Raw genomic sequence first — 26,618 nt, 5'->3', positions numbered from 1 at the left:
TGGCAAAGAGCAGTTTCTAAGTCACTGTTTTGCTTTTATTTTCTATATATTTTTACAGATTTCTTTCACTTATGACAATATAAAGTCTTTTCATTTTTAAATTTTGAGATATTATAAGACAAATGTAGAGAAACCACACACAATTGATGTTTTAATAATGAGTTATTACAAGGTTAAGTTCCTCATACCACCATCCAGGTCGAGAAAGAACTTTGGCAGCCACTCTAGAAGCTTCTCTGCGTCCCAATCTCAATCTCTCCCCAAATGGTAGCTTGACTTCCTTGCCTGTCTCTATAGTTTTATCACTTAAGTTTTAGCATCCCTTAGCATCTCTTTCCCATTTGTAGAAATTTGATTTGTCTTTTAATAGGGTGATTTCCCTCTCCATTCCTTCCATCCCTTTCTTTTATCTGCTAAAAATCCTGGGCTGTTTGACCCACAGCATTTTCACAGTCTGGATTTTGCTGAGTGCATAGTCATGGGGCCCATCCACATGTTTCCTCTGTCCTCTGTGTTTTCTGCAAATTGGTAGCGGGACCTAGAGGTTCGGTCAGACCCAGGTTTGACCCCTTTGGCAAGACCATAGATGGCTGTGTGTTTTTTCATCCAAAGTCACATAATGTCCGGTTGTCTCTGTTTTTGTAAAGTGTTGGCAACAAATGATGCTCTGTGCCTAGGTCCATGAATTCATTAAGGATTGTGAGATGGTGATATCCTAATTCTGTCATTCCTTTTTCTTTATTAGTTGGAATTCTTTTATAAAGAGAGACTTCCCTCATCTGTTGCTTGGTCCACTGGTGATACAGTTCATATAGGAAAGGCAGGATAGATGCATGACACTTTTTTTTGTTATTTGACAGTGTTCATGAACTGGCTCACTGTTACACCCCAAAGGTGACAAAAGTTTGCTTTTAAAATAAAATTTTTGAGTAAAAGAATAGAGTCCTTGGGCTTCCCTGGTGGCTCAGTGGTTGAGAGTCCACCTGCCGATGCAGGGGACGCGAGTTTGTGCCCCGGTCCAGGAAGATCCCACGTGCCGCGGAGTGGCTGGGCCCGTGAGCCATGGCCGCTGAGCCTGCGCGTCCGGAGCCTGTGCTCCGCAACGGGAGAGGCCAGAACAGTGAGAGGCCCGCGTACCGCAAAAAAAAAAAGAGAATAGAGTCCTTGTAAAGAAAAATATTCAGTGAGCAATAATTCACATTACATGGGACTTGGCAAAGATCAGGAAGGGCATACATCTTACAAGTCCAAATCCCTGGTGTTACCTTGGGGAGTTAAGGCCTGAAGGTATTCAAGTAGTGACAGAAATGGGATTAGACTAGACTCTTAGACCTCTAGACTCTCTCATTCTCACATCTTCTCTTTTTTTCCATTGGTGGTTCCCAAACTGACTCGTGGACATCACCACATACAGGACAGTCTCAGTGGTAAACAGACTGAGTGGTAAGCAAGAAGGAGATCTTGTTCTCATGGCTGGGCTAACTTGGAGCAGCAGTTTTCAATTTCAGTTGGATGTGTTGAGATTGGGGGAACTTGGTCATTTGTGACTAATATTCATTAAGTACAGTATCTTCATTTGTAATTTACTATTTTAAACACGATAGAGTAGAGTGGATTTGAGGCTCTTCTTTTAACATTGAGCCTTGGATTTCATTATGCTTTCTGGAATTGGAGAGTAGGGTCTGGGTGTGCATGGAAATTGTGCAGCACCCTGGGTCCCCTCCAGGAGTTGTCACCTGCCAGGAAAGAGAGATTAAGAACCGAGAGAACGTAAAACACGAGAATTGAGTGGATTCGAGTCTTGTATGGGGATGGAGGCCTCCTACTGAAGACCGACCCACGGTCTCCCACTCCAGCAAGGCCAGGGATGGAACAGGTTGCTTTCTTGTTGGTGAGGATCAGATGAAATCGTTAACTTATGTTGAGGGGCTGTATTGTTTGGGGGGAAGATGTAACTTTAAATAGCAGAGTTACGCTTCGCTTGGGGAGATGCACTCCCTGCCAGCTGAGCTCGAGGCCCTTGGGGGGCTGAGCGGGGTTGGCTGAGGGGAGGGCAGAGACCCTCCCATCTCACGTCCACTCAGCGGCAGATGCTCCTTGAGTAAAAGGCCCCCCACTGAAAGTTTTTTTCATTTACTTTTTCTTTTGGCTAAGCACATATATTTTAATTTTACATAAATTTATTTCAAAGACCTAATAATGCCTACTACACGTGAGGCCCAGGACCAACCATCATAAGCCACATCCGTGGCAGCCCTTGCATGGGTCCCGACATCGTCCCAATGTCACAGACGGGCACTGAGGCCATACAGCTAGTACGTTTCAGGGCCAGGACTTGAACCCAGGCAGCCTGGCTCCAAGGGGCTTTACACTTAATCACTGCACTATGAGGTCTTTTGAGTGTACGTTACCCGATTTCCACTCTACCTGACACGCGTGGGGCAGAACCGCCAGCAGCCAGCCTGTCTCCAGGCTCCAGCAGGGGCCCGACGGCATCCCTCACCTGGTGCTTCCTCCTTCAGCTTTCCCATCCCTGGAGTGGATCTGACTTTCTGTCTGTGCATCTGCCATCCTGTGGGCCTTTGAAAACTCTGTTTCGTTCCACCCTCACAAAACATCTTGGGTGGAAGGGATTATCTGACACCCGACTTGGCAGGTGAATGGATTGAGGAACTGGGATGTAGGGTAGTTTTCCCTGAACACAGCACAGGGTCACAGGCCCACTGAACCCAGAGCCCAAGCTTTTGCTAGCAAATTATGTTGAGTGGCTACCAAAGTGGCCTCAACAGGGATGATCAAAACCACAGAAAGCAGCAGCCTTAGTGTGTCAGCCTGTGTCAGGCACTGTGCTCAGTGCTCTACAGGTAACCCCTCATTTTATCCTCCTGACACTTCGACTGGGTGGGCCCTGTGACTACCCCGAATGTATAGATAAGGGCGCTGATATTCAGAGAAGTTCAGTGACTTGAGCAATGCCACACACAGTGAGGGGGGGTGGCACTGGCATTTGTTCTGTAAGACTCTAGAACCCCAAACCCCGAAGCCTTGCTATCCTGCCTCTGCCTTACTTCCAGATTCCTTTTTCTAGTTTAGAAATTATCTTCATTGTCATGATCACATTTAATTTTAACAAGAACACCACAAGCACGTATTACTGTCCACACTTCTGCAAAGGAAACCAACCCTCAGAAATTTGAAATGCCTCAGGTTACACTGTCGGTAAGTGGCAGGTGTCCTAATGCCCCTTCAGGTGTTCTTTTCACTATGAAAGAGTCACCTACTTACCCCACAAGGATGTTGCGATGATTGGAAAGATTTCGTGGTGGGAGTGATTTTCAAATTTAGGGAGCCCTGCCTGTAGGTGAAACAAACCATTGTTAACCTGGCTCAGGTGAGCAGGAAGGCCCATGAAGGTGGTCATCGTCTCACGCTCACCTTCTGGAGTTGCATATCCTCTGACCCCCAGACTGGTGCTCCAGAGGTGGAGGCGTCCTGGCTGGAATAGGCAGTATCCCTAAAGCCAGCATCCCAGAAAGTCAGATCATTACTGCCAGTCTACAGGGGGTACTAAGGCTTATTGATTCTGTCAACAAATATTTATTTGTTGACATAAATGTGTCAGGACCCAGCTGCATCCCTGTGAGGGTACATCAGTGAACAAAAGAGATAAAGTCCCCTGTTCCTTTGGAATTTACATTCGAATGGAGGAGACAGATAATAAACAACAATAACAAAAAATAAAGGGGGGAGAGATGGATGGATGAAGACAGAGATGCTATTTTTGATTGGATGATCAAGGAAGGTCTTTCTGATAAGGATGACATTTGAGCAGAGACCAGAGCAAATGAGGGAGCGAGGCACGTGGATGTCTAGGGGCAAGTATTCTAGACAGCAGGGAGAGTGAGTGTAAACGCCTGAGGCAGTGACATGCTCGGCATATATGAGGAGCAGCAAGGAGGCCAGTGTAGCCTGAGTGGAGCGTCATTTTGTATTTTGTGACCCAGAATTCTTTTATGAATCATCTACCTTTAAAAAATGACAAATTTATTTTAACATGCTGCAAATTTGACATGTTTTTTTTTGCTAGAGACTTAGAATTTGGAAGATAAAAGATCCTTGATAAAACAGAAAAATCTTGAAGGTGGTCAGAATAGATAAAAAGGAAAAAGACACCCTACCAATATACAAAACAATTTTTGTCATTCTTAAAACGATACACATTTAATTTCTAAAAACTTGTTTAGAAAAGCAAAGTTACATCAGAAGTATTCTTAGACAACTGGATTTTAAAGACCCTTGAAAAGCATGCATGGCACAATGTTAACAGAAAATGTAAGATATTACATTCTATTTAAGAGATTATTCTAAATGTGTTAAAATTGAATCTGCACACGGAAAAGAATCAGAGACACAGATAAGATAAATCGAAACTTTGATTTGATTTAGGGAGGGGCCAGTGGATAATTGTCTTCATTTTGAATTTATATTATTTCAGGAGAGTCGATAATAAAACAAGTTAAAAGTGTTGAATGTGCCACAAGATGGCAAAAGTTAATACTCAAATACACAGATACAAAAGCCATCAGAAGGGGGTTGAATTTTTAGAGAATTGCTCATTAGAGGAACTGATCTTCGGAGAATGGGGTTTAGGCCAATTGTTCTAGAACCACAAAGGGATAAGCACCAGCTTCTCAGTCAGATAAATCTGGGTCTGTGATTACTGGCTGTGTGACCTCCAGGAAGTCACTTAACAGATCTGCATATTCGTTTCATCATCTTTAAAGTGACATAAGAAGTGAGGATTAAAAGAGGTGGTGTGGGCTTCCCTGGTGGCGCAGTGGTTGAGAGTCCGCCTGCCGATGCAGGGGACACGGGTTCGTGCCCCTGTCCGGGAAGATCCCACATGCCGTGGAGCGGCTGGGCCCGTGAGCCATGGCTGCTGAGCCTGCGTGTCCGGAGCCTGTGCTCTGCAACGGGAGAGGCTGCAACAGTGAGAGGCCCGCGTACCGCAAAAAAATAATAATAATAAAAAAAAATAAAAGAGGTGGTGTACAAAGTGCAGAACAAACAAAAAGGGAGGCTACCTGCATTATTTGAGCTGGGCTGGAGGGGCACCTGGCTGGAGGGGCACAAAAGGATTATGTTTCCTCCAGCCCTTTTGCAGTTTTTCTCGGGTACAATTGTCAGCCCAACACATTCATGCAGTTTCCCAACCGCCAGTGGGCACAGGCAGTTAAGTCTCCTAAGCAAAACATCTATTTTAAATGTTTTCTTTTCAATTGAACATATGCACTTCTTTTTTCTTTTTTTAAAAAATAGAATTAGATTTTATGAGTCATTGAAGGACAGGAATTACTTCCTCCCCAAATTTGCTGTTGTAGCCCAGCAAGAACTCAGTTGCAAGGCATGCCGGGAGGGGCGTCAACCCAGAATGCAAAAAGGGACAGGGAGGGGGATGAGGATGATTCCACTTGTAGAGTTGGCCCCTGACAACATGTCCATTGAGCACCGAGAGTGTCCAAGTGGTCCTGGTAACTCAGGGTCAACTCTGGGTTGGCAGCAGTATCCAAGGATATAGTTTAATGTGAGGGCGTTGCTGTAGGAAACTCTTGGCCGTAGTCTCAGTTGGCCATGCTTGAGTTGCAGGAAACAGAATACCTCTTCCAAACTAAATGATGTTAAAAAAAAAAAAAAAAAAAGAATTATTGGAAGAAAAACAACCCAAAGGCAAAGGTGTACCTGAGCGTCATGAAGATCTAGAAACTGTAACTTCAAAGCTTTCTAGACTGGATCTCTGTTTCTTTTTCCTTGCTTTCTTTGTTTTCCCACCCACCCCACCCCTGCTCATGGTAACATGGCTTCCCTAGTCCCTCGCAGTTTGCCTATCCACCAAATTCCCCGAATTCCAATTCATACACAGGAAAGAGGATCTGATTGAGTCAGCATAGGTCAGTTGTTTTATTCCTAGCCCAATCACCTAGTCATTGGCTACTAATTCAGGAACCTTAAGGAACCTTAAGTTTCCTTAAAGGAACCTTTAAGAAGGGGGTGTATCTACAGGGAAGGAATAATTGGCGCTCTTGTCAGGTGGGAGACGCCACCTTGAATCCAAGGAGACCAACTGGGTCGGAGCAGGACATAGCCTGCTGCTAGCAATGCAAACATGGTATTCAGTGCATCCAAGGAGAGGAAGCTGGAGAGAGCTTGATAGGTGTCTGGGCCTCAGGCAACTAAAGCCATCCAAGAATCTTGAGTGCAGGAAAGGACCCAGGAATGCAACCCAGGCATATAGAGCCGAGGTGGGGAGGAATAGACACAGCCTGGTTCTCTCTGCCCTCTTGATGGTGGCTTTTGCATATTCATTCAATAATCAAAGGTCCATAGAATTCCAAGGAAGAAGAGAGATGGCCCTATCCCTTGAGAACTTTGCTCTCTATGTGGAAGGGCAAAGCTTAGAAAGCAGAAAATACAGTTAGAGGAGCATCAAGTTGCTTGATTCTGATAGAGATTCTTAGGCTATAGAATACAGAGGAAAGAAGGTGTCCACACGCTCACTTGAGTGAGCTTCTGTGAGTTTGCATGGACTCCATGCATTATGTGTTACATCTTTGCAAACCCATATGGAAGAGAAGCTATTCCTGCCCCTTTAGGAAGGCAGGGGAAGTTTAAGTAACTGATGCAAGGTCTCAGAGTAAGTAAGCAGGATAACCGGCACTTGAACCCAGTACTAGCTCATGCCACAGCTAAGGCTCTTAACTGCACAGCTTCTTGATAGAAACAGATGGATCTTTGCAGTAAGAGGAACAATTTACAGACAGGATTGATTCACTGACCAGCTTGGAAAATCACTAAAGATCATTAAATAGATTAACGCTTATGCAACTCACCTTAGAGCAGGGTACACGCTTAGAGTTGCCCACATTGTTGATTTTCTCTGTCCATGGTATCTTATTAAAAGTGGCAGGTGTCCTCCTGGCAGTCACATGGGCATTGTGTCACATCCCACTTTCAGCTGTCTTGGAGGAACAGTGATTATCTCTTTAAATGCCGTGCCCTATCCAAGGCCTCCCCTCCCCCTGGTGAATTCTGCACATGCAATCCAGCCATCGTTTTAAATCAGGCTATCCTCATATTCACGCTCCAAATCTGAAAAATTGTATCCAACCATTTTGCACGCTACGGTGACAGACAGATAATTAATTTTATTTATTTACTGATTGAATATGAGCGGTCACGGAGAAAGGAAATTTAAAATTAACTGAAGTCGTTTCACGCTTCAGAGACAAGGGCAAGCGTGTAAATGAAGAGTAACCGCAATAACGAAGATAATTTGGAAGAAACACTTTGGAAGTTGAGCAGACTGGCTAGTTTGAAGAGAAAGATGGTGAGCTTGCCTTTCGGAGCTTTTAATTGGAGTTGACAGTGGAACACCCACGTAGAAACGTCCTGTAGCCAGCTGGAGCTGACTGGAGCTCAGGAGAAAGGGAGAGGATAGAAATTGAAGTCGAGATTCATCAGCCTAGAGCGATGAGAGTGGATGTTTTGAGCTGTGACAAGTCCTCTTTGGAAAACAGAGCAAGTAGCAGGAACCAAGCTGGACTTGGAGTCCATATTCAATACATACTTTCCGATGTCCATGTAGGAGAGGCCAGCAAGTAGGTCCTGATCCAAACCCACTGCACGTGACTATGAGAAAGATCTGTGAAGCCTTGGAATAATTTTATAGGAAGCGTGGGGAGCAAAGTCGGATTTCAGGGCACTGTGGGGGGAATAATTATGTCAGAATTGGAGGTAGTGGGTGAGCTGAAGTCCCTCTCATGAAATTTCTCTGAACACATCCTACTTTAGATGATGGCTTTAGTTAGTTGTATATTAACCATGATCCTGAATTGCTATGGAATTAACCAAGATTCTGAATTTTCTGACGGCAAGACCTGTACCTTATCATTTTTGCCCTTTTAACACCTAATACCATGAATTGCAAACATCAATCCTCAATAAAAGTTCTAAAATTCACTTCTCTGCTCAAGATGGGCTCTAGATTGCCATTGGCAGTGTTTTCCAAATTTTGATGTTCCTTGCGTTGGAGTGGGAGATGAAGTACATGGGCAAATTGCATTTATTTTAAAAATAAGTCATTTAAGGGATTGATGTACCAAAGCCAGACTGGTGATAGCATGGAGTCAATAGACTCCAGAGAGGCATTTATTTTTTTACAGAGACAATGAATCTCCATTTATGACTTTGGTATGAAGTTTTAAAATTTTTAAATAACTGTGTTTAAATGAAAAAAAAATAAGGTAAGTTAATAAAAAACATTATAAAATAAGTAAATTTTAGTAGATGATTTAGAAGAACATGGTAAAGGTCTTAACGTAAGTGAGATGACTGACGTTTGGGTGGATGGCCTTATGCAGTTCATCATAATGTGATCCCATGTCTTGATCACATCTCCTCTTTTGTAACTTCACGCATTCTACTCTCCCTCTACAGGAATGATAGCCGTCAAAGCAGGGGCTTCAGTGCTAGTTATATTTTTAATATGCATTAAGAGAAACACAAAACTCTAAAGGTAAAAACATAGCCCACCTAAAATGATCTCCCACCCCATTTTGGGAAACATTGCCATTTGGAAGTTTATCTGGTCTCCCCACTTGCCTGGGGGAATCCTTAACATCGGGCACCACGGATCATTCACAGTAGCATCTCTGGCAGTAGAAGAGCCTGGCAAAGAGTGGGCATCATTAAGTGTTTGCTCGGAAAATGAAAGGACAGCAAGATGCCAGCCATAATGTTTAATAGCTGAAGAACTGGTGTGCCAATGCCACACTCAGTACAGTTCGAAGATGACAGATCTCAGGGTTGCCCCGAATACAGTGAGTGGTAGAAACAGACCACAGAACGTGGCATTACCCACCGTGGAGCTGTCACCCTGATGTGGGGATTCTGACTAATGAGTCTGGGGGGGCAAGTTGAGTTCTTCCAAGCAGAAAGCAAGCAACTGAAATCTCTCCCTCACTTTCTTCTCTCTCTGTGGCCAATGCCATCTGCTAGTTTTAAAAATAATTTTTAAAAGCAAGTGTTTTGGTTCTCTTCAACGTGCAGCAAAGACAGATGCTATTTTTAGGCTTGTTTTCTATCAGAAAACCCCCAAAGAACCAGGGGCAGGGTGTCGGCAGTTCTGGCTGACTATCTCCACTCTGCCACTAACTTGTAAGTGACCTTTTTGCAAACCTCATATGCCTTGAAGTGGAGGGTTCTGCCTCTCATTAGAGATGTTGAGAGGGTGAAGTAGAGTCGGGCTGAGAAAGTCCTTCGACATTTCAAAAATGATTGATTAACCTGTACCCGTCCCTTGTGGTCTGCCAGCTTTTTTTGACGTCCCTTCTCTTCTCCCCTGGACTGGAATCTCCCAGAAGGGAGGACACACCCACACATCCATACAATGTCTGGGTCAGAACCTTACACGGGAAGCTGCATAATACGAGGTTACAAGTGTAGACTCTGAAACCAACCTGCCCGGGGTTCAAATCCTGCCAGGGGGAAAAGGTAATGTTTGTCATGTTGGGTTGTTCAGAGAGATAAATGAGACAAAATATGTAAAGCGCTCATCTTAGTCACATCGTGCTTGCAAGGTGGTAGCTTCGTTTCGTTGTTTTTATTCTAATTATTATACACTCAGTACACATTTGATAAATGCACACATGACTGTGACATGTAAGATAAAGTTCTGTGCACTGTAAGGAAGACTTTTTTTAGTGGTGGATTAGACCTTTGTTGTATGGCCGCCATCATTGTTAGAACACTTTACATACGTCATCTTGGTACTTACTCTATGGGCAGGTGGGTCGTGTCCACTTTACAGGTGGAGTGAAAGCTGGAGATTTGAGAGGTTAAGTAACAGCTGTTGCACAGCTAGTAAGTAGTGGAAAGAGACTTCAAATCCTATACTGATTTCATAGGGACCCTTTGCCCTACACATCACTTCTCTGCTACCCCCCTCCTGGTCTTACAGCCCCGTACAATAGCTTGGCGACTTTTGACAGCAAACCCCCTTTTACACAGTGACCCAGCCACCCTAATATATAAGTAAAACAGAAGCACATATTTCACAACGTGACCAGTCCCGGAAGCCACACGCTGTCATTTTTACAATATCCTATTGGTTACGCAAGTCAGTCCAGTTCTCAGAGGGAAGGGACTACACCAGGATGTGAACACCGGGCAGTGGAAATCACAGGGGACATGGTGGAGGCTGGCTCCCACAGCTTACCTATTACCTGTATATGATTCACTTAATAGTCTCCACTGTTTATTAAAATAAGATTTACTAAACAATGATAGCCACTAAGTCACGAGGTTAATGTGCTAATTATATTTTCCAGTACTGACAAGTATAAAGTTAGCGTTATTAATTTAAAAAAACAGTTCACATACTGCCTGTGGTCACTTGCATACTTCCAGTGGCACAAATACTCCGCTTGGGGAAACAGTGCACCCAACCTGTCATAGAGTCCTGGTGGTTTTGATCATAAATCCCAGCTGTTACCTGCTCTCCATTTGGACCCCAAGAAACTGTAAGAGGCTGACTTTGCTCTTTGCTGTCTTCTCCCAGGACCGCCTGTACTTTGTGATGGAGTATGTGAATGGTGGCGACCTCATGTACCACATCCAACAAGTGGGCCGGTTCAAGGAACCTCACGCTGTGTAAGTGAGAACTGGTGCTGTGCTTTTCCCTTGGGATAAATGGGTGGGTTGTTAGTTCTTTTGGGTTCTTAGTCGAATAGGGATTTTAAACATCTTGAGCTTTTTCTTTAAACATCTTGGGCTTCTGAGAAATACATGGCCGGAACAAAGGGTGTTCTGCTGAGATGGGATACTTCTTTCTTTCTTGACACCAGCTAAGAACTTGAAGCTTGAAAGCCACAGCTATTTCTTTATCTCTAAGTTTCTTGGGGCCGCGCTGCGTGGCATGTGGGATCTTAGTTCCCTGACGAGGGATCGAACCCACGCCCCTTGAATTGGAAGCGCGGAGTCTTAACCACTGGACTTCCAGGAAGTCCCTATCTCTAGGTTTTGCCCCTGGCTCATGAAGAAAGCCCTATAGCTTCCTTGGGGAATGTCATTGTAGGTTTTGTGTATTCCTTTGCTGATGTTTATTGAGAGCTTACTATGTGCCAGGCCCAGAGAGTTTTTAGAGACTTGATCAAGGTCACAGAGCTAGTGTGAGGCAGATCCAGAATTCTGACCCAGATTTTCTTTGCTCACGTTCTCTGTCCGACACCACTCTCCCTCTTAGATGCCCTCGTTCCAGGGAGGTGAAGGCGCAAGCTGCATAGAGACTACGCTCTGTGGCTCTTGGGGTGAAGAGACTGACTCTGTGTCTTTGGAAATCTGTTTCCCCTGCTGAGCTCATGCTGTCCCCTTCAGTCCACAAGGCAGCTGGTCTCTTCTCTTTAGAACACAAATGTCATCCTGTTTCTCCCGGCTGTTGGAGAACAGGAGCACGGCAAGTCATAGGATCAGCAGAGCTAACCTCTCCTAGGGAGTTTGCCGGGCTCTTATCGTCCCGCTAGAAAGCTCTGGAGGCTCATCTAGGGCGCCATCCCATCATCGCAGAGGCCTGCTGACTCCTGTTCAGCTCAGCCCTGCCCCCCTCCTCCCACCTGCCCAGGTCATGAGCACTAATTCTGATAGGGTTTGCATTCTCGTGCTTCCAGGTCGTGCCATTTGTGTATCTTGGCACAGTCCTAATGGGTTGGCTCTTCTTGTAGTTCTGACATCTAATTGACCACTGACCTTCGCTCCATTATCACACAAGACACATTGTCAGGACATTTTACAGAGCTCCCCAAAGGCCTGCCTAACCTTTGTAACGGGGCTTTCTGGTTCTCTCAAAAATCTGTTTCCTTCCGGGCCTTCATGAAGAGCTTACGCTTTAGCCAGGTGCTGTTTCCAATACTGGCTGTGCCATTCATTAGCTGTATAACTTGGTCAAGTTATTTCATGTCACTAAGCCTCAGTTTCCTCATTTGAGGAACAGGGAAGTAGTAGTATCACCTACCTTATAGGATTGTTATTAAGATTTAATCAGATGATAACCTGAAATGATGCAAGGTTGATGGTAAGCCTTCAGCAGATGTTAGCCGTTATCATGCTGGAGTCTGAAATGATCGTTCTCCAGCCAGTTCATCACATCCCGTGGCCTCCTCCCCACTAAGCAGGTGCTGAACCTCTGCCCGCCGCATGTTTGTCCTTAGCCTCATAGCTCTGTAAACCCTGTTGATCCGTCCAAACTCTCGTACTTCGTTTTATGAGATGTATGGTTGACCATCCATGGTGGAACATTAATGCCCTATGCCCAGTTCAATATTGTATTGAGTTCTGAGAGTTGCCAAGCATATGGTGTCCTTGAATTTCTCCATTGCTTTTTTTTTTTTTTTTAATTTCAGATTTTATGCTGCGGAAATTGCCATTGGTCTGTTCTTCTTACAGAGCAAGGGCATCATTTACCGGTAAGTGAACCCTGCTGTACTTCCCGTCTCCTTGGTTCCTAAGCTCCTCCCTTCCCTGCCTCTTTCTTCAACTGCTTTTAAAATTAGAATCCACGGTGGGGGAGGAATCCTCCAGTGCTAACTTGGGCATGTGCTCTGCCAGGCAGCATTGCCCACTGCCCTGGCAAAGTTTGGGCAGCTCTATACGATGACAGATCTTCCTCCAGTGATGGTTCAGAGCCTCGAATGTGAGACCATTTGCTCAGAGGAGGGGGCTCACCCCTGGGGACCCAGCCCTTCTTTCTCTCACCCGTGAATCCCACATTTGGGGAGCAAGCAAAGAATCGTGGCTGGCAGAATGTGCTGGATCATATTATTAGGAAACAAATTTCTTTCTTTCTTTCCTTTTTTCTTCTTTTTTTTTTTTTGCTATGTAACTACAATTTGGAAATGGATCTCTGAGTATCTTGCCCTGAAAGACGGGATTAAGCTCAGGACTTGGCATTTGCCCGTTTTTGCAGGAGCAAGTGTATGATCATAGCCGGATGAGTCATCCCATTTTATATCTCATGCAAGCAAACTATGGAGCCTGGGGCTGCTATTTGTCAGTGAGTCCAGGGTGTACCGTTCTCCTTACACTACATGGATGCAAATGCCAGTGCAGGCTTGCGTTGGTTTGTTATGCAAGGGAGGCTGGCGCGTGGCACGGGGCTTCCAAAGAGCACTTGACATGGGCGAGGGTCTATTTAAAAGATCCTGAAGAGTCATCAGAGTCCGTTTCATTCATTCATTCATTTGACAAACATTTATTGAAAGCCTACCATGTGCTGGCCTCTAGTCTAGATGGTGGGGATACAGCGTGAAGAAAACAGACAAAGCCCCACCTTTGTAGAACTCATATTCCAGTGGTGGAAGACAGATAACGTAAATCATACAAATACAGTCTGTCGAGTAGTGAGAAGTACTATGGAGGAAAGTCAAGCAGGGGAGGGGTCTGGTGTGGGCTGGGTGGTGGTGGGTTGCCTGTCATTCTGTACAGAGCATGAGATTAGGGTCTGAAGAGTTAGGGAAGACGCTCGGAGGCCTGGTCTTCCTAAAGCAATTGAAGGATATGGGACTAAAAGGCATAAAGAGATCAGCCTTGGTGATCTCAAGGCAGAAACTGGAAGTGAGGCTGTGGGCCCTGGTGGGATGGAGGGATGGAAGGTGAGGGCCTTGCCAGAAGCCTGCAGAGTGCTGGGGCTTTTTTTCACTCCACGAAGTAGCACATCCGGAATGCACAGAGTCCCCACTCTGCCTGTGTGCTCCTGAATGGAGGAATGAAGGTCAGGAAGCCAAGTGGCTTTACGTGGTACAGTGTGATCTCAGTGAAGAAATAGAAACAGAGAGAGTAACCATAATAATTTAAACTGTAAATTGTGTGGTCATTCAGCCCACGCTTGTCCTCAATGGATATGTGTCACCACGTATGCATGAGACGGGACCTGTGAAGCCTCTAATTCCCCCAGTTTCTCCCTTGACTGTCATGGTGGGAGCATCTTGTGCTGAATGTAATTCTGGTGTTGAAAGATACACATTATCTTCCATTCGACATGACCCCTAAATTCAAGCCCGTGACTTCCGCTGGCGCTTACCCAAAAAACCGGGGATCATGGGTAATTGTTCACTCTACATGGCTTTCACCTTACGTGCTGACATTTGAACCTAACTCCTATACGAGATGGGCCTCCACCAGAATAGAATCAAGCCACTCAAGCGTTGCTGAGAAGATTAAACAGGGGACTGTAGGTTTATTGGAAGAAAATCCAGTCCCAGTGGAGGAAACAGGAGATGAAATGATTAGGGTCCTTGCCAACAGGGTTGGGATTGAAGGCAAGGTTTCCAGTCTAGCAGGGAGCTGGATTGGGATCTGGGGTCCATTTGGTCCAAGTCATAAAATGCAAAGATTAGCATTCTAGGTGCTAGACCGTGCCTAAATGCAAAGCTTTTTCTGCTAACGACACATTCTCTCTTTCTTCCTCCATTATTTATACATTTAGGGCATATTTATCACTTTTTTAAGCCACTCAACATCTGAACCCCTTTCATTTGTGAGTAAGAATGGAGTCCATATCCTCCTCTAAAGATTTAACGTGCCAGATACTTTCACAGCCTCCCTGTAGGAAGAGCAGACACACAACTCAGGCTCTGATGCTCATCACACTCACTGAAGACCTTGAATCAGAAGTTAGTGACCAAGAAAACAGAGGCTGTAGAATCGAGAGGGGCCATAGTCAATCAGCTATGTCTGGTTTCCAGAGGCATGAGGGGAAGCGGTTCTTAGCAACGGCATCCAGAGCCCAGTGTTAGGGCTTCATGGAACAAGGGATGATGTCTGTGCCCAGTGGTGACATCAGTGGCATCTTCGCTGGGGCATCTCTGTGCTGCAATTAGGCATTGTTCCTGGCTGTGTAGCCTCCAAACCTGATTCTTCCGCCTTTTTGGAGATTCTCTGAGCTCCCCAATTCCCTTTTAAAAAATTCCTTTTTCGGCTGAAATAGTCAGAGTTGGTTTTTGTTGCTCACAATCAGGAACTTCAGTGGAGACAGTATTTGCAATTGATAATCAAGTGAAAACTGTAAAAAAAATGTACATGACAGAAGATGTATGGTTTTTTAACTTCATAGAGATTGGTTTCATGTTGGTAAAGTCTTTAAATGTTATAGATCCCCCTCTTCTTCGTTTGGATCTCTAGTTATTTGGACAGTTCTTAAGTAAAGAGGATGAGGAATCATGCTAGACTTGCGCTCTCTGAGGACCATGGCTGGAGATGTTGGTTGTGGGAGGACAAACGACCCTTCCAAACTTAGTGTCTTATTTGTAGATTACCGTCTCTGGAATGTGTGTTGATTTTGCCCTTGATGGATTTGTGAACATGAAACATCTGACCAGCAGGAATGAGGATTTATTACATTAAACAAAAGAATGGAGTGGGCTATCAAAACACTATTATGTGACAGTGAATATGACCAGGGCGTGCTCCAGCCCCATGACCTGCTGGCTCTTGGCACCTCAAGCTCCTTTTCTATAATAGATGAAGATGTCCTCACTTACAGAGTTGCCCCAGCTGCCTCTTTGGGGGCATGTGGTCAAGCTGAGGGGAATGTCATGGATCTCTGTCAATCAAATCACATGCATACCTGGTATGTTTAGGTGAAACAAGTTTCTGCAAAGTCAGCTTTTCTAAGTTCCAAGCTGGCCTTCAGAGACCTCTGTGGCTTGTAGAGAAGCATGAAGGCTGGGTGTGGGTAGCACCATGGACAGCACCAGAGATCGTGGAATGTTGCTGTTGGTAAACACTGGGGTGCAAGCGGGCTTCCCCTTGGATGAGGAGACCTCACAGACACAGATAGTAGGTGCCAGGATATATTTTAAGGTTGTATTTGTTGCGTTGAAGATGGTGACAGCAACTCCATTCAAACTAACTTACATTAAAGGAGGCATTTTCTGGCTGACAAAACTGAAAAGTCCAGGAGGCAGATCTCACTTCAGGCCTGGATGGATCCAGTGGCTCAGATGATGTTATGAGCATTTATCCTCTTTCTCTGGGTTCTGCGTTATCTATACTAGCTTTCTTCTCTCCATCTGTGACCCCTGGCACTTCTAGACTTACTTTCTACCACCTGAGCCATCCCAGTGTAAAAAGAGCTCATCTCTTTCCTGATGGTATCCGCGAAAATGCCAGGGCTGATGTTGATGTTCAGAGGCTTCGAGTAGCTCATAGTGGGTCACATGGCCATTCCTGAACCAGTCACTGTGACCAGCAGGATTTCCACTGGCCAGGACAGGACCACATGACCACTCCTGGAACCAGAAGTTAAGAGCCGCATCACCAACCATGAGAATCAGGGAAGGTGGTTCTTGAGAATCAGGCAAGATGGTCCTTCAAAGGAATATTAGGATGCTTGAGAATGGCGTGAGAATCATGGAAGGTGGTTCTTCAAAGGAATAATAGGTTGCTCTCACCCCAGGATTCTAGAATAGGCAGAAGCCGCAGATGTCCACCACCCAGTGAAGATGATTTAAAGGAGAGATCTGAACTGAACAGTAGATCCCTTTACCTCTGAGGAAGTTGGATTTCTCATAGGATTGAGGAAGTCTGGCCCATAGATCGTCCCTACTCATTGATGTTGAAACACCAAGTGATGACATTGGAGTCAGTGTTTAGGGAGGAGGAAAGTGTGATGCTGTTGGAGTCTTCGGATACACTGGGAGTGTGCAAGGGTCCCCAAACATCAAACTCTCCTCATCAACATGGATGAAATAAAAAAATGGGAGTGTAGCCCGTGTCATTTAGACATCACTCCATGGAGGTGACACCTTCCTGACACTCTGTTACAGTAACCTCCTTCAGTTCCTGTCCATCTCATCATTCTTTTTATTTCCTTCGTACCATCCATCAGAAGCTATAATAAGCATGCTTATAGATTTGAATACTTGGTAATTGTCTTTTCCCCTCTACTAGAATTTAATCCTAACAAGAGCAGGATGTTTGTTTATCTTGTTCATAGTATATACCTCACTCAAAGCGTAGTGCCTGTCACATAGTAGGTGTGCAACACATATTTTTTGGTTGAAAGAATCAGTAGAAACTCCTGGGTTCATGGCCTAGGAACTGGCTTAGGAGAGCTTGGGGCACTTGGTGTTAAATAAGATGCTCTCAATCCATTTTTTTCTCCATGATTTTCAGAGATTTTTTAAAAATAAAAATGTGTGTAAAACATATCTTCCTACGAAATGTAAGCAGTCCTGAAGTTGCAGGGGTCAACTCTGGAGATGCTCCTGGATACAGGAAGCTTCTATGGATGCTCTGTCCTTTATTTAGCTGTCTGTGGATCACTCTTCTCAGAGCTGCTGTCTCACTGTGTCCTTCTGAGACGCTTGGCACAGTTGGCTCTGTAGGAAAAGCAAAGCACAGGGGATTGTGCACCCTTGTATCTCCCTGCCAGATTATAAGCTGTTGGAGGGCAAGGGCTGGGTTGTACCCATGGCTGTGCCCCCAACACCCCTGCTGTAGTGTCTGGCGCATAATGAGTGGCTGTTGGTTGACTTGAAATAAATAGCATTTAATTAAATCTCTGAATCTTCTGTCTGCACAGAGACCTGAAACTTGACAATGTGATGCTGGATTCTGAGGGTCACATCAAGATCGCTGATTTCGGCATGTGTAAGGAAAACATCTGGGACGGAGTGACAACCAAGACCTTCTGTGGCACTCCAGACTACATCGCCCCTGAGGTGAGCTGATGCCAACCCCTAAGGCGTATCTGTGTTGTGTTGATGTACCGATGTCTCCCCGGGGCCCTAGGTGGCCACATAGGAGCTGGGAAAGGTTCAGGGGGTACCTGACAAGCAAACCTCAGGCTGATCCTTCTCCTGTCCTCTAAATTATTCCGTTGCAATCACACATGAAAATTAGCTTAACACACACCCAGAAGCTCAGGCCCAAAATACATCAAGGTTTGGGAGAAAATTTAAATAAAACTCAAAAGAACCATCCACCACACATCAGTAAAATTCTTCATCAAGCTGCTATGGCTCATGGCCATAGGATACCTCCTAATTATGACACTGAGACATTTGTTCAGGGGAGGGAGGGAGGGAGGGGGAGGGGAAAGGGATTGATTGATTCTCTGGACTGACTTATGACACAGGATCTGTGTACTAACAGGTATGCAGTAGTTGTGCTAAATCCTAAAAGACTCAGAATTTTTCTTCCTATGATTAAGATATAAATGAAAGTGTGAAGATTTATTTTAGTGCCTCCCTGTTCCTTCCCAAAGGAAACGGTCAGTTGCAGAATGGATTTCCCCAACATGTCATGGTAAAAAAATTTGTGCCAGATGATAGCCTTCCTTTTTCTCTGAATTGGTGCTCAGAAAGGTGGCATTCTGCAATCTGTTACTGGATTTTTATGGAAAGGAACTGAGAGCTTGGCAGAGAGTCTGGGAAATGGACATTCTAGAATTCCTCTTTTCCTGACTGTGAAGGCTTCATATGTAACAATGGTGACGGGAGGCCCCATGTCACTAAGTAGCTTGGCACTAAATTTAAAACCTGCATACTCTGTTACCAAAGCTGTTCCTCTTCTAGGAATCTAGTTTGCAACACACACACACACACACACACACACACACACACACTCCATACGTGGAAGGATATGTGTTCGAAGTCCTTTCTTCATTGCAGCACTATTTTTAATAATGAAAAATAGGGACTTCCTTGGCGGTCCAGTGGTTAAGACTTTGTCTTCCAACGCAGGGGGTGCAGGGATCGATCCCTGGTCGGGGAGCTAAGATCCCACACACCTGGCTGCCAAAAAAAAAAAAAAACTGAAACATAAAACAGAAGCAATATTGTAACAAATTCAGTAAAGACTTTAAAAGTGGTCCACATCAAAAAAAATCTTAACAAAAAAATAATGAAGAACGGAAGACAACCTCAAAGACGATCAATAAAGGAACAGTGCTACATTGCATATTAAAAAATATTGTTCAGCCCTTACAAAGATCAGAGCACACCTGTCTGCACTACCTTGAACAGTGTTTGTTGATTAAGGGATGGGCAATAGACTGAATGATTTATAGTATGGGATACTATTAGGCATCTGTATATGCAGATGTGGAAATATCGTTGAGAGAAAAAAAGCAAGTTACAGAATGATAAATAACAATATGATACCATTTCTGGAAAATAACCCAAATACACAGAATGCTGCTATATGTTTCTTATGAGTATGTAGATATGCATGCAAAAGTATAGAAAATCTGGAAGATTACAGACTGACTTTACAACATTGGTTACCTCTGAGGATAAGGCCATCGTAAAGGGGAATTTAGCTTCATCTGTGTACTGTTTAAATTTTTCACAAGGTAAATGTATTTGTGTATTACTTGAGGAACTGGAAAGTAATCCTTTAAGCACTTAATCCTTTATTAGGACCCAATGGAGTTATCCTCGTGTGACATACATTTGCTTTATTATCATTTTGCTGATTAGAACCTCAGACACAATTCCTTGATCTGCCATGAGTTCAGTGATCTCTGGTTCACAAGTCCTGCTGCCCTTAACAGTCACCTGGGGAGCTTTTAAAATGGGGATGTCCAGGCCTCACCCTAGGTGCATGGAATCAGAATCCCTGCAGGGTGGGCCTCCACATCTGTGGTTTTCAAAAGTTCCTGGGTGCTCGTGATGCCAGCAAGCAGGAGCCCCGACTTGTGTTACTGGGGAAGCTGCATCCTCCTCCAGCTCACAGCCCGCAGCCCGCTGGTGAGGGGAATAAACTCAGGTCAGGTGTCCCCCTGCTTTGCCATTAAATAACCCCATCGCCTCCGGCTACTTCTTTCACCTCGCGCAGGCTCTATTTCCCTTTGTAAAAGGATTAACTTGTTAGGTTGTCATGAGGATCGAAGGAGACATGAAGTACTTTAAAAGTGGTGAGGGTGTGTGTGGGGAAACATCCTCTAACACACAAGCACTGAGAGTATAAATTAGCACAGCCACTTGGGAGTTTAATTTGACAATTCTTCTTAAATTTAAGATTCATATTTTTAACGACCTGATCACCTCTCTATTCAGTTTGTGTTTAATCAGATAGTGCCTGCGTGTAGTAAAAGGCATACAAGAGTATGTATTGCATTATTCCTAATAACGGAGAAAATAGGATGCCTGACAGTTAAATGTGTGCTGCATTACTTATGAAATTGATTTATTAAATTGATTTTATAAAAAAAAAAAGTGTGAAAACACTTGCAATAGGTGTTCTCCCAGAAAGCTTTCTCTTCATCCCTTGAGGTCAGTTCTCCTCAGAGGACACTTCTGATTTCAGGGCAGAAGCCGAGGTGGGAGATGGAATTGGATAAACGGACAGTTACTTTATAGCCAAGGTTGCTCAGACACACGTGTTGAGTAAAACAAACCATGACCGAATTAGAGAACTTTTGAGTCATAGCTGACATTTCGAGGGCATAATAAGTGAGAGGTACATATTTCTCTTTGATCCTCAGAAAACCCTATGACAGAGATATTATTATAAACTTCATTTTGTAGATGAGGAAACTGAGACTTAGAGAAGTTAAGTAACTTCCCCCAGGGTCACACGCTGGGAAACGGCAGTCAGGATTCCAAGTCTGGACTGTCTGGCCCTCAATCCTCAGCCCTTAACCTTTGCTGTATCACCTTCTAATCCCTCTGATACAGTGAGTTTTACACCCCTACATCCTGATGGCTGGTCACACAGCTGTTCTAGACTTTGCCATGCTCTGGAAATTTGGTAATAAATAGCAAAACCTTGAAAACTATGTGTACCGTTTGATCCACCCGTTCTACTCCTAGGAATTTATCTTAAGGAAAAACAAATTGAACAAATGTCCAGATATCTAATTACGTGGAAGGAACCCAGTCAGTTGGGTATTGATGAAATAGATTTTGGTATATCCATCCAATGGAACATTGTGCAGAGGTAAAAGCTGATTATGTTGATGTACAGATATTAGCATGGAAATTCTAAATGAATAAAATCCTTTACTAAAATTCCACGTTAAAGTATTTATGTAAAGCACATACCTACACACGGAGCTTAATATATATTAATAGAAAAAAACCTAGAAGGAAATGGACCAAATACCAATCATGATTTCTCTCTTGATAGAGGATTATGGGTGATCTTAATTGCATTCTCTTAGCTTATCTATATTTTTAAATAAATAGTAAAATAGGAATAAATGCTATTACATTTTTTAACTTAAAAGTCTTCTTAATTTTGGCGAAAAAGCACATCACCATCTTAACCAGTTCTAAGCATACAGTTCAGTAGTCTTAAGTATATTCACATCGTTGTGTAAATGTTATTACTTTAGGAGTGAGAAACGAAGATGGGTTTTCTTCTTTAAAATGCCACGCTCACTGTAGTAAAATTGAAAATAACACAGCCATTCTAGGTGCTTTAAAAAGGCAATGTGACATCCACAGATGTTTTCCCCGCCTGCGGGTATCTCTGCAAAAGGATGTCCATCTTCCTAAGGTAAAGAAATAGCTTGGGTGGACACTGGGCTCCCTGTTGACTCTTTTAGACAGAGACCCACATCTGGGACTATGTCAGCCAATTTAATCTTTCACAATAGGCAGGTGACAGGCAAAGGAAGAACTCTCCTCCCACCACCCTGCCCCCAGGGATGCTCCAGCCTTATTATAAAAGAACCGCCTGTTCAGTCTCAGCCGCTGCAAGAACCTGCGGTCTCCCTGACAGATGCCTTCTGTTTTCCAGATAATTGCTTATCAGCCCTATGGGAAGTCCGTGGATTGGTGGGCATTCGGAGTCCTGCTGTATGAGATGTTGGCTGGGCAGGTAATTGAATTTTAAGTGATTTGTAAGGAAAGTCCTCCCCCATCCCCATCCTCATGGTTTCTTTAGGAGAAAGTGTCAGCTTGATACCGGCTCACAGATCTGAACCTCTATGACTTCCATGACCTTGGGGTTATTACCCTAGTCTGTTCACCAGTTTTCCTTATCTTCTCCCTGGAAGTGTGGCCTCGCTGTGGACCCCAGGGAGCAGCGCTTGTTGTTTTGGGGCAGTTGGGGGAGGTTCAGGCAGGACTCCTTCTCCCACCCTATCCTCTGTCCCACAGGCACCCTTTGAAGGGGAGGATGAAGATGAACTCTTCCAGTCTATCATGGAACACAACGTGGCTTATCCAAAGTCCATGTCCAAGGAAGCTGTGGCCATCTGCAAAGGGGTGAGTGAGCCCCTTACGTCTTGCGGCCAGGACCACCACCTACAGGGGTGCTGGTTGTGCCCTGCACAAGGATGCTTTGCCCAGGGTAGGGGAGGGACAGTGGAGGCTGAACTCCACCCCTCACCCACTTGCCAGCCTGTGAGCCTGGTACAGAGCTGCTACCACCCAGAGGAAAGGGAGCTTTTCTCTAATTTGCACAGAAGCACCGTGGAGGACTGCCTGCAATAGCATCTTGCTGCTGGCTGGGCTCCAGGCTCTAAGCCAGCACAGGGGAATGCTAATGGAATGAATGAGGTAGGAAGCACAGAGACTTTGCCAAAGAGCTAGAACCCAGGGGAAGGTACACAAGAGCTCTGTGGCACGAATCCGTCAGCTTCACTCTGCGCTGGGGCCTACGTGGTTAGTTAATACTAGGAGCGTGTGACTTTTGTCCTAAGAAAATATCAAGCAGTATTGAGTTTAAGGAATTCTCTAGATAAGTTGACCCAAACTGAGTGTCCCCAAACCCGTACTCCCTCGCCAACCCACGGATGGCTGAAAAATTCGCACATTTATACATTGTGATGTATGCAAATGGCACCTGTGAACAAAGCAGGACACATGTTTTGGGGTAAGGATTGCTTGTTATGCATCTTGCGTGCGGCCAGGATGTGCTCACAGTGACCTGGGTGAGTCCCTGGAGACCAGTGGTCCTCCCCGTTGGTGCCATCAGGATGACCTGAAGTGCTTTTTCAGAAAGCGCATACCTCAGCCTCACCCCAGAGAGTAAGTCTGGGCATCTGTATTGTAAAAAAAAGGTCGCTTGAAAACCACTGCCTTTAAGTATCTCAACCAAATGTGGTAACTTTTCAACTGATGAAAGTACGAAAGCAACACTGAGAGACCCCCAGAGAACAGGGCCCAGGGATGCTGCCTTTATAAAGTTTTCCCTCCCACCAGTCAGCAGTACCAGTGCATTCTCAGCGTTAGAGCATGCCCATCTGTGTGTCTGGTTAAACCAGGGCCGCCAGTCCTAGATTCTTGGAGTGTTTGCAGATTTCCCATTGCCCAACCCAGCCCTGCCCTTCCTCACCCATCAGACACCATGTGAGCTGGCTTGGGTGAAGGAAAGCTGAAGACTCAGGTGGTTTATAACAGCTGGGCCAGCCCCTCCATCTAGAAGCACCTTGCCATGCTGCCTAAATTCCCACTCTCAGTGAGTCACCTAAGATTTGTGTGTCAGCTGCATAGGTTAGGATGCAAATATCCCTGGGGAAAACATATGTGAACTCGTCTCAGTCCCTAACATCTTAAAATTTATAGGTTGGGGCTTCCCTGGTGGCGCAGTGGTTGAGAATCTGCCTGCCAACGCAGGGGACACGGGTTCGAGCCCTGGTCTGGGAAGATCCCACGTGCCACGGAGCAAGTAGGCCCGTGAGCCACAACTACTGAGCCTGCGCGTCTGCAGCCCGTGCTCCACAACAAGAGAGGCCGCGATAGTGAGAGGCCCCGCGCACCGTGATGAAGAGTGGCCCCCGCTCGCCGCAACTAGAGAAAGCCCGCACACAGAAACGAAGACCCAACACAGCAATAATTAATTAATTAATTAATAAACTCCTACCCCCAACATCTTCTTTAAAAAAAAAAAAAAATTTATAGGTTGAAAATAGTTTTTGAGGCTATGAGGCAGGGAGAGGGAAGACGAGGAACAGAGCATGGAGAGGTTCATTAGGAGCTTAAGCGAGGCCCCTTGGCACCAAGAGAGAGCATGGGACAAGGCCAGGGCAAACCCCTGTAGACATTATACGGGGTTGGGGAGAGGGAGGAGGTCATACATGAGCTCTCAGTTTGTTTAATAATTGCCAACATTTGGGCTAACCTGGTGGCGCAGTGGTTGAGAGTCCGCCTGCCAATGCAGGAGACGCAGGTTTGTGCCCCGGTCTGGGAAGATCCCACATGCCGCGGAGCGGCTGGGCCCGTGAGCCATGGCCGCTGAGCCTGCGCATCCGGAGCCTGTGCTCCGCGACGGGAGACGCCACGACAGTGAGAGGCCCGCGTACCGCAAAAATTGCCAACATTTAAAGATCAGGGGATTTCCCATAAACATCCAGCTGTCCAGTTTCTCTTGAAAAATCTGATCTCTCCATGCTGGTCCGTCATTCCTGTAAGGCATCAGTCAGCTGAATTGGAAGCCACTGTCTCTTTAGGTAGAATGTGCCCTCTCCTGTCCTGATTTTTCTGGGCAAAAATCCCCATGTGAGCACAAATCCCAGCATTATCAGCCCTATGACAACTGGGAAGTTGTTCAACTCCATCTACAGATTGAGGACACACCTATGGGACTCCACATAGGGTTCTCTGATGACTAGATGGGTTAATACAAGGAAATCACGTAGAAGAGAGTCTGGCACTCTGCTCTAAAACCCTTGGGTTATTACTCCTACTATTACTAATGCTGGCACTGCTGTGTTACATGCTAGCCTCCTCTTGTGTTTTGAGCTTGCATCTCCGAGACGGGGATTTTTTAAGTGGCAGATTTTGGAGCTCAAGACCATTTGCAAATTTCAATCCTTTCACTTCCTAGGTGCGTGGTCTTGAGCACGTTACTTTGCATCTGTGGGCTTCTGTTTATCTCCAAAAATGGAATATTAATCCTTAATTAAACAGAGTTTTGGAGAGTGTTAAATGAGGTAACAGAAGAGCTAAGCGTTTTGCATGGTGTTGGCACAGCAGTAGGTGCTCATACATGTTCAAGACCTTCCCCTTCACAGCTCTGCCTGCTTAGACAGCTGGGGTTCTAAGTGGGTCATGGAGGAGAGGGTTTTCCAGGTCAGCTGCATTCAGCTTCAGCTCCAATTAGCAGTTTCCCTGGTAGAGCAGATTTCTATTAATTTCAGACCCATAACCTTCAGGATTAACGAGGGTGACTTTCTTGCTATTGTGTTTGGGGACCTTTTTGAGTTGTGTCGGCTGAGGCCTGTGTAGGCTTTTTCTTCAAGGTCGATGCTCCAGAGAAGGGGTGATGCTCAAGTGAACAGCCAAATGCTTCCTCCTGAACCGCGGGCCCCAGGGGATCTGTCTGGGAGGTGATCAGAGATTGGAAGAGTGATTAAGTCCAGCTGTCTGCGTGGCTGGCTTTGGGCACAGGAGTTCAGCGTGCAGGAGCTGAGCAGAGCTGGGCATTAGTGCTGGGTGTTTTCTGCAGTGGTTTTGCTTCGCCTGGCATTCTCCTGCCTACATGGAAAGTGAGCTAGGTTTTTGAAAACAGTGCCATTCCAATTGAAAATGTCCTATTTTCCATCCCATTAAAAGACCCTATTTTCCACCATGAAAAAAAAATTAGTATACGTTTGCTCAGATCACCATTCCCACTTCGTACAAACTTAAAGCAGACAGATGCCCCAACTGGCCACACGTTAGGGTGAAAACAAGAAGAAACTGTAAGATGGAGCTTCAGGACTCTGGGTCAGGCTGATCTGTTTGAAGCATAGTTCTGCTCGTTAGCTGTGTAATCTTGAGTAGGTGACTACTTTTCAGGACCTAGTTTTTTTATGTGGAAAATGAGGATAATAGTTTCTGAGGCCTGAAAACATTGTTGTGGAGATGAAAGAGTGATATGTTACAGCTGAGAAGCCTTTGGCACAGAGCCTGGGCACACAGGGAGTGCTCAGGACACGGAAGCCGTTATCGATAGGGTTACTGGTTGTGCTAACCAAGACCTCTTAACCCTTTCTTTCCTGCCATCCTAACCCTATACAAAGGTCAAGGCTTGGCCCAATTTCCTTGCCCTACATAAACTTTTCCTGACCAAGCCAGGCCACAGATATCCCTGGGGAACCACATGTAATCTACTTCTCTAAACACTCAAGGTTTAGAGGTCAGCAGAGGTGAGATCCAGTCCCAGCTCTGCCATCTACTATCTCTGTGTCAGTTGCCTTGTCACTCAAATGGTAAAAAGTAATACACCCAACTCATTGGGTTATTGTGAGAATCAGGGAAGACCAGGCATATAATATATAAATAAAGAAGTAGCTTAGAACATAAGTGCCCAGTTATTTTTCCCCTGGAAGGTAAAGCATATAGGGAACGTATGCGCTTGTGTGTGTGTGTGTGTGTGTGTGTAGGAGGGTAGCTTCTGATGACAAATTATCTGTAGCAAGAATCAGGCTGAGCTAAATGTCCAACAGAGTAGGTGTGAATTGCTGGATTCATCCCTTCCCCCATAATCCTGAAGCCCTGGGCAAAAATCTAAGGAATCTACCGTCTTGGGCTACTTGGGGTCAGGTCAGCTCCGGGAAGCTTCTTGGTCTTGTATGTTCCAATTGTTTTGTTTCTTCTTTTGATGGCCTCTTGCCGATCTTTTTTTTTTTT

At 45.0% G+C, this 26,618-nt stretch overlaps 1 protein-coding gene across 3 annotated transcripts in view; it reads left to right on the top strand.

The window, feature by feature from the left end:
- PRKCB (protein kinase C beta) overlaps positions 1 to 26,618 on the top strand; it is a 312,172-nt gene that overhangs the window by 257,991 nt on the left and 27,563 nt on the right. For all 3 annotated transcript variants that reach the window (XM_022588515.3, XM_022588514.3, XM_022588513.3), the window contains exons 11-15: positions 10,616 to 10,707; positions 12,453 to 12,515; positions 17,633 to 17,771; positions 21,799 to 21,879; positions 22,161 to 22,268. In XM_022588515.3, coding sequence (XP_022444223.1) covers positions 10,616 to 10,707; positions 12,453 to 12,515; positions 17,633 to 17,771; positions 21,799 to 21,879; positions 22,161 to 22,268 — 483 coding nt within the window. The remainder of the gene's footprint in view (positions 1 to 10,615; positions 10,708 to 12,452; positions 12,516 to 17,632; positions 17,772 to 21,798; positions 21,880 to 22,160; positions 22,269 to 26,618) is intronic.

Source organism: Delphinapterus leucas, chromosome 15, assembly GCF_059928025.1.
Source record: "Delphinapterus leucas isolate spDelLeu-1000000601 "Yukka" chromosome 15, BTC_Dleu_Yukka2, whole genome shotgun sequence".
NCBI lineage: Eukaryota > Metazoa > Chordata > Mammalia > Artiodactyla > Monodontidae > Delphinapterus > Delphinapterus leucas.
This window is presented reverse-complemented; position numbering and strand designations above follow the sequence as displayed.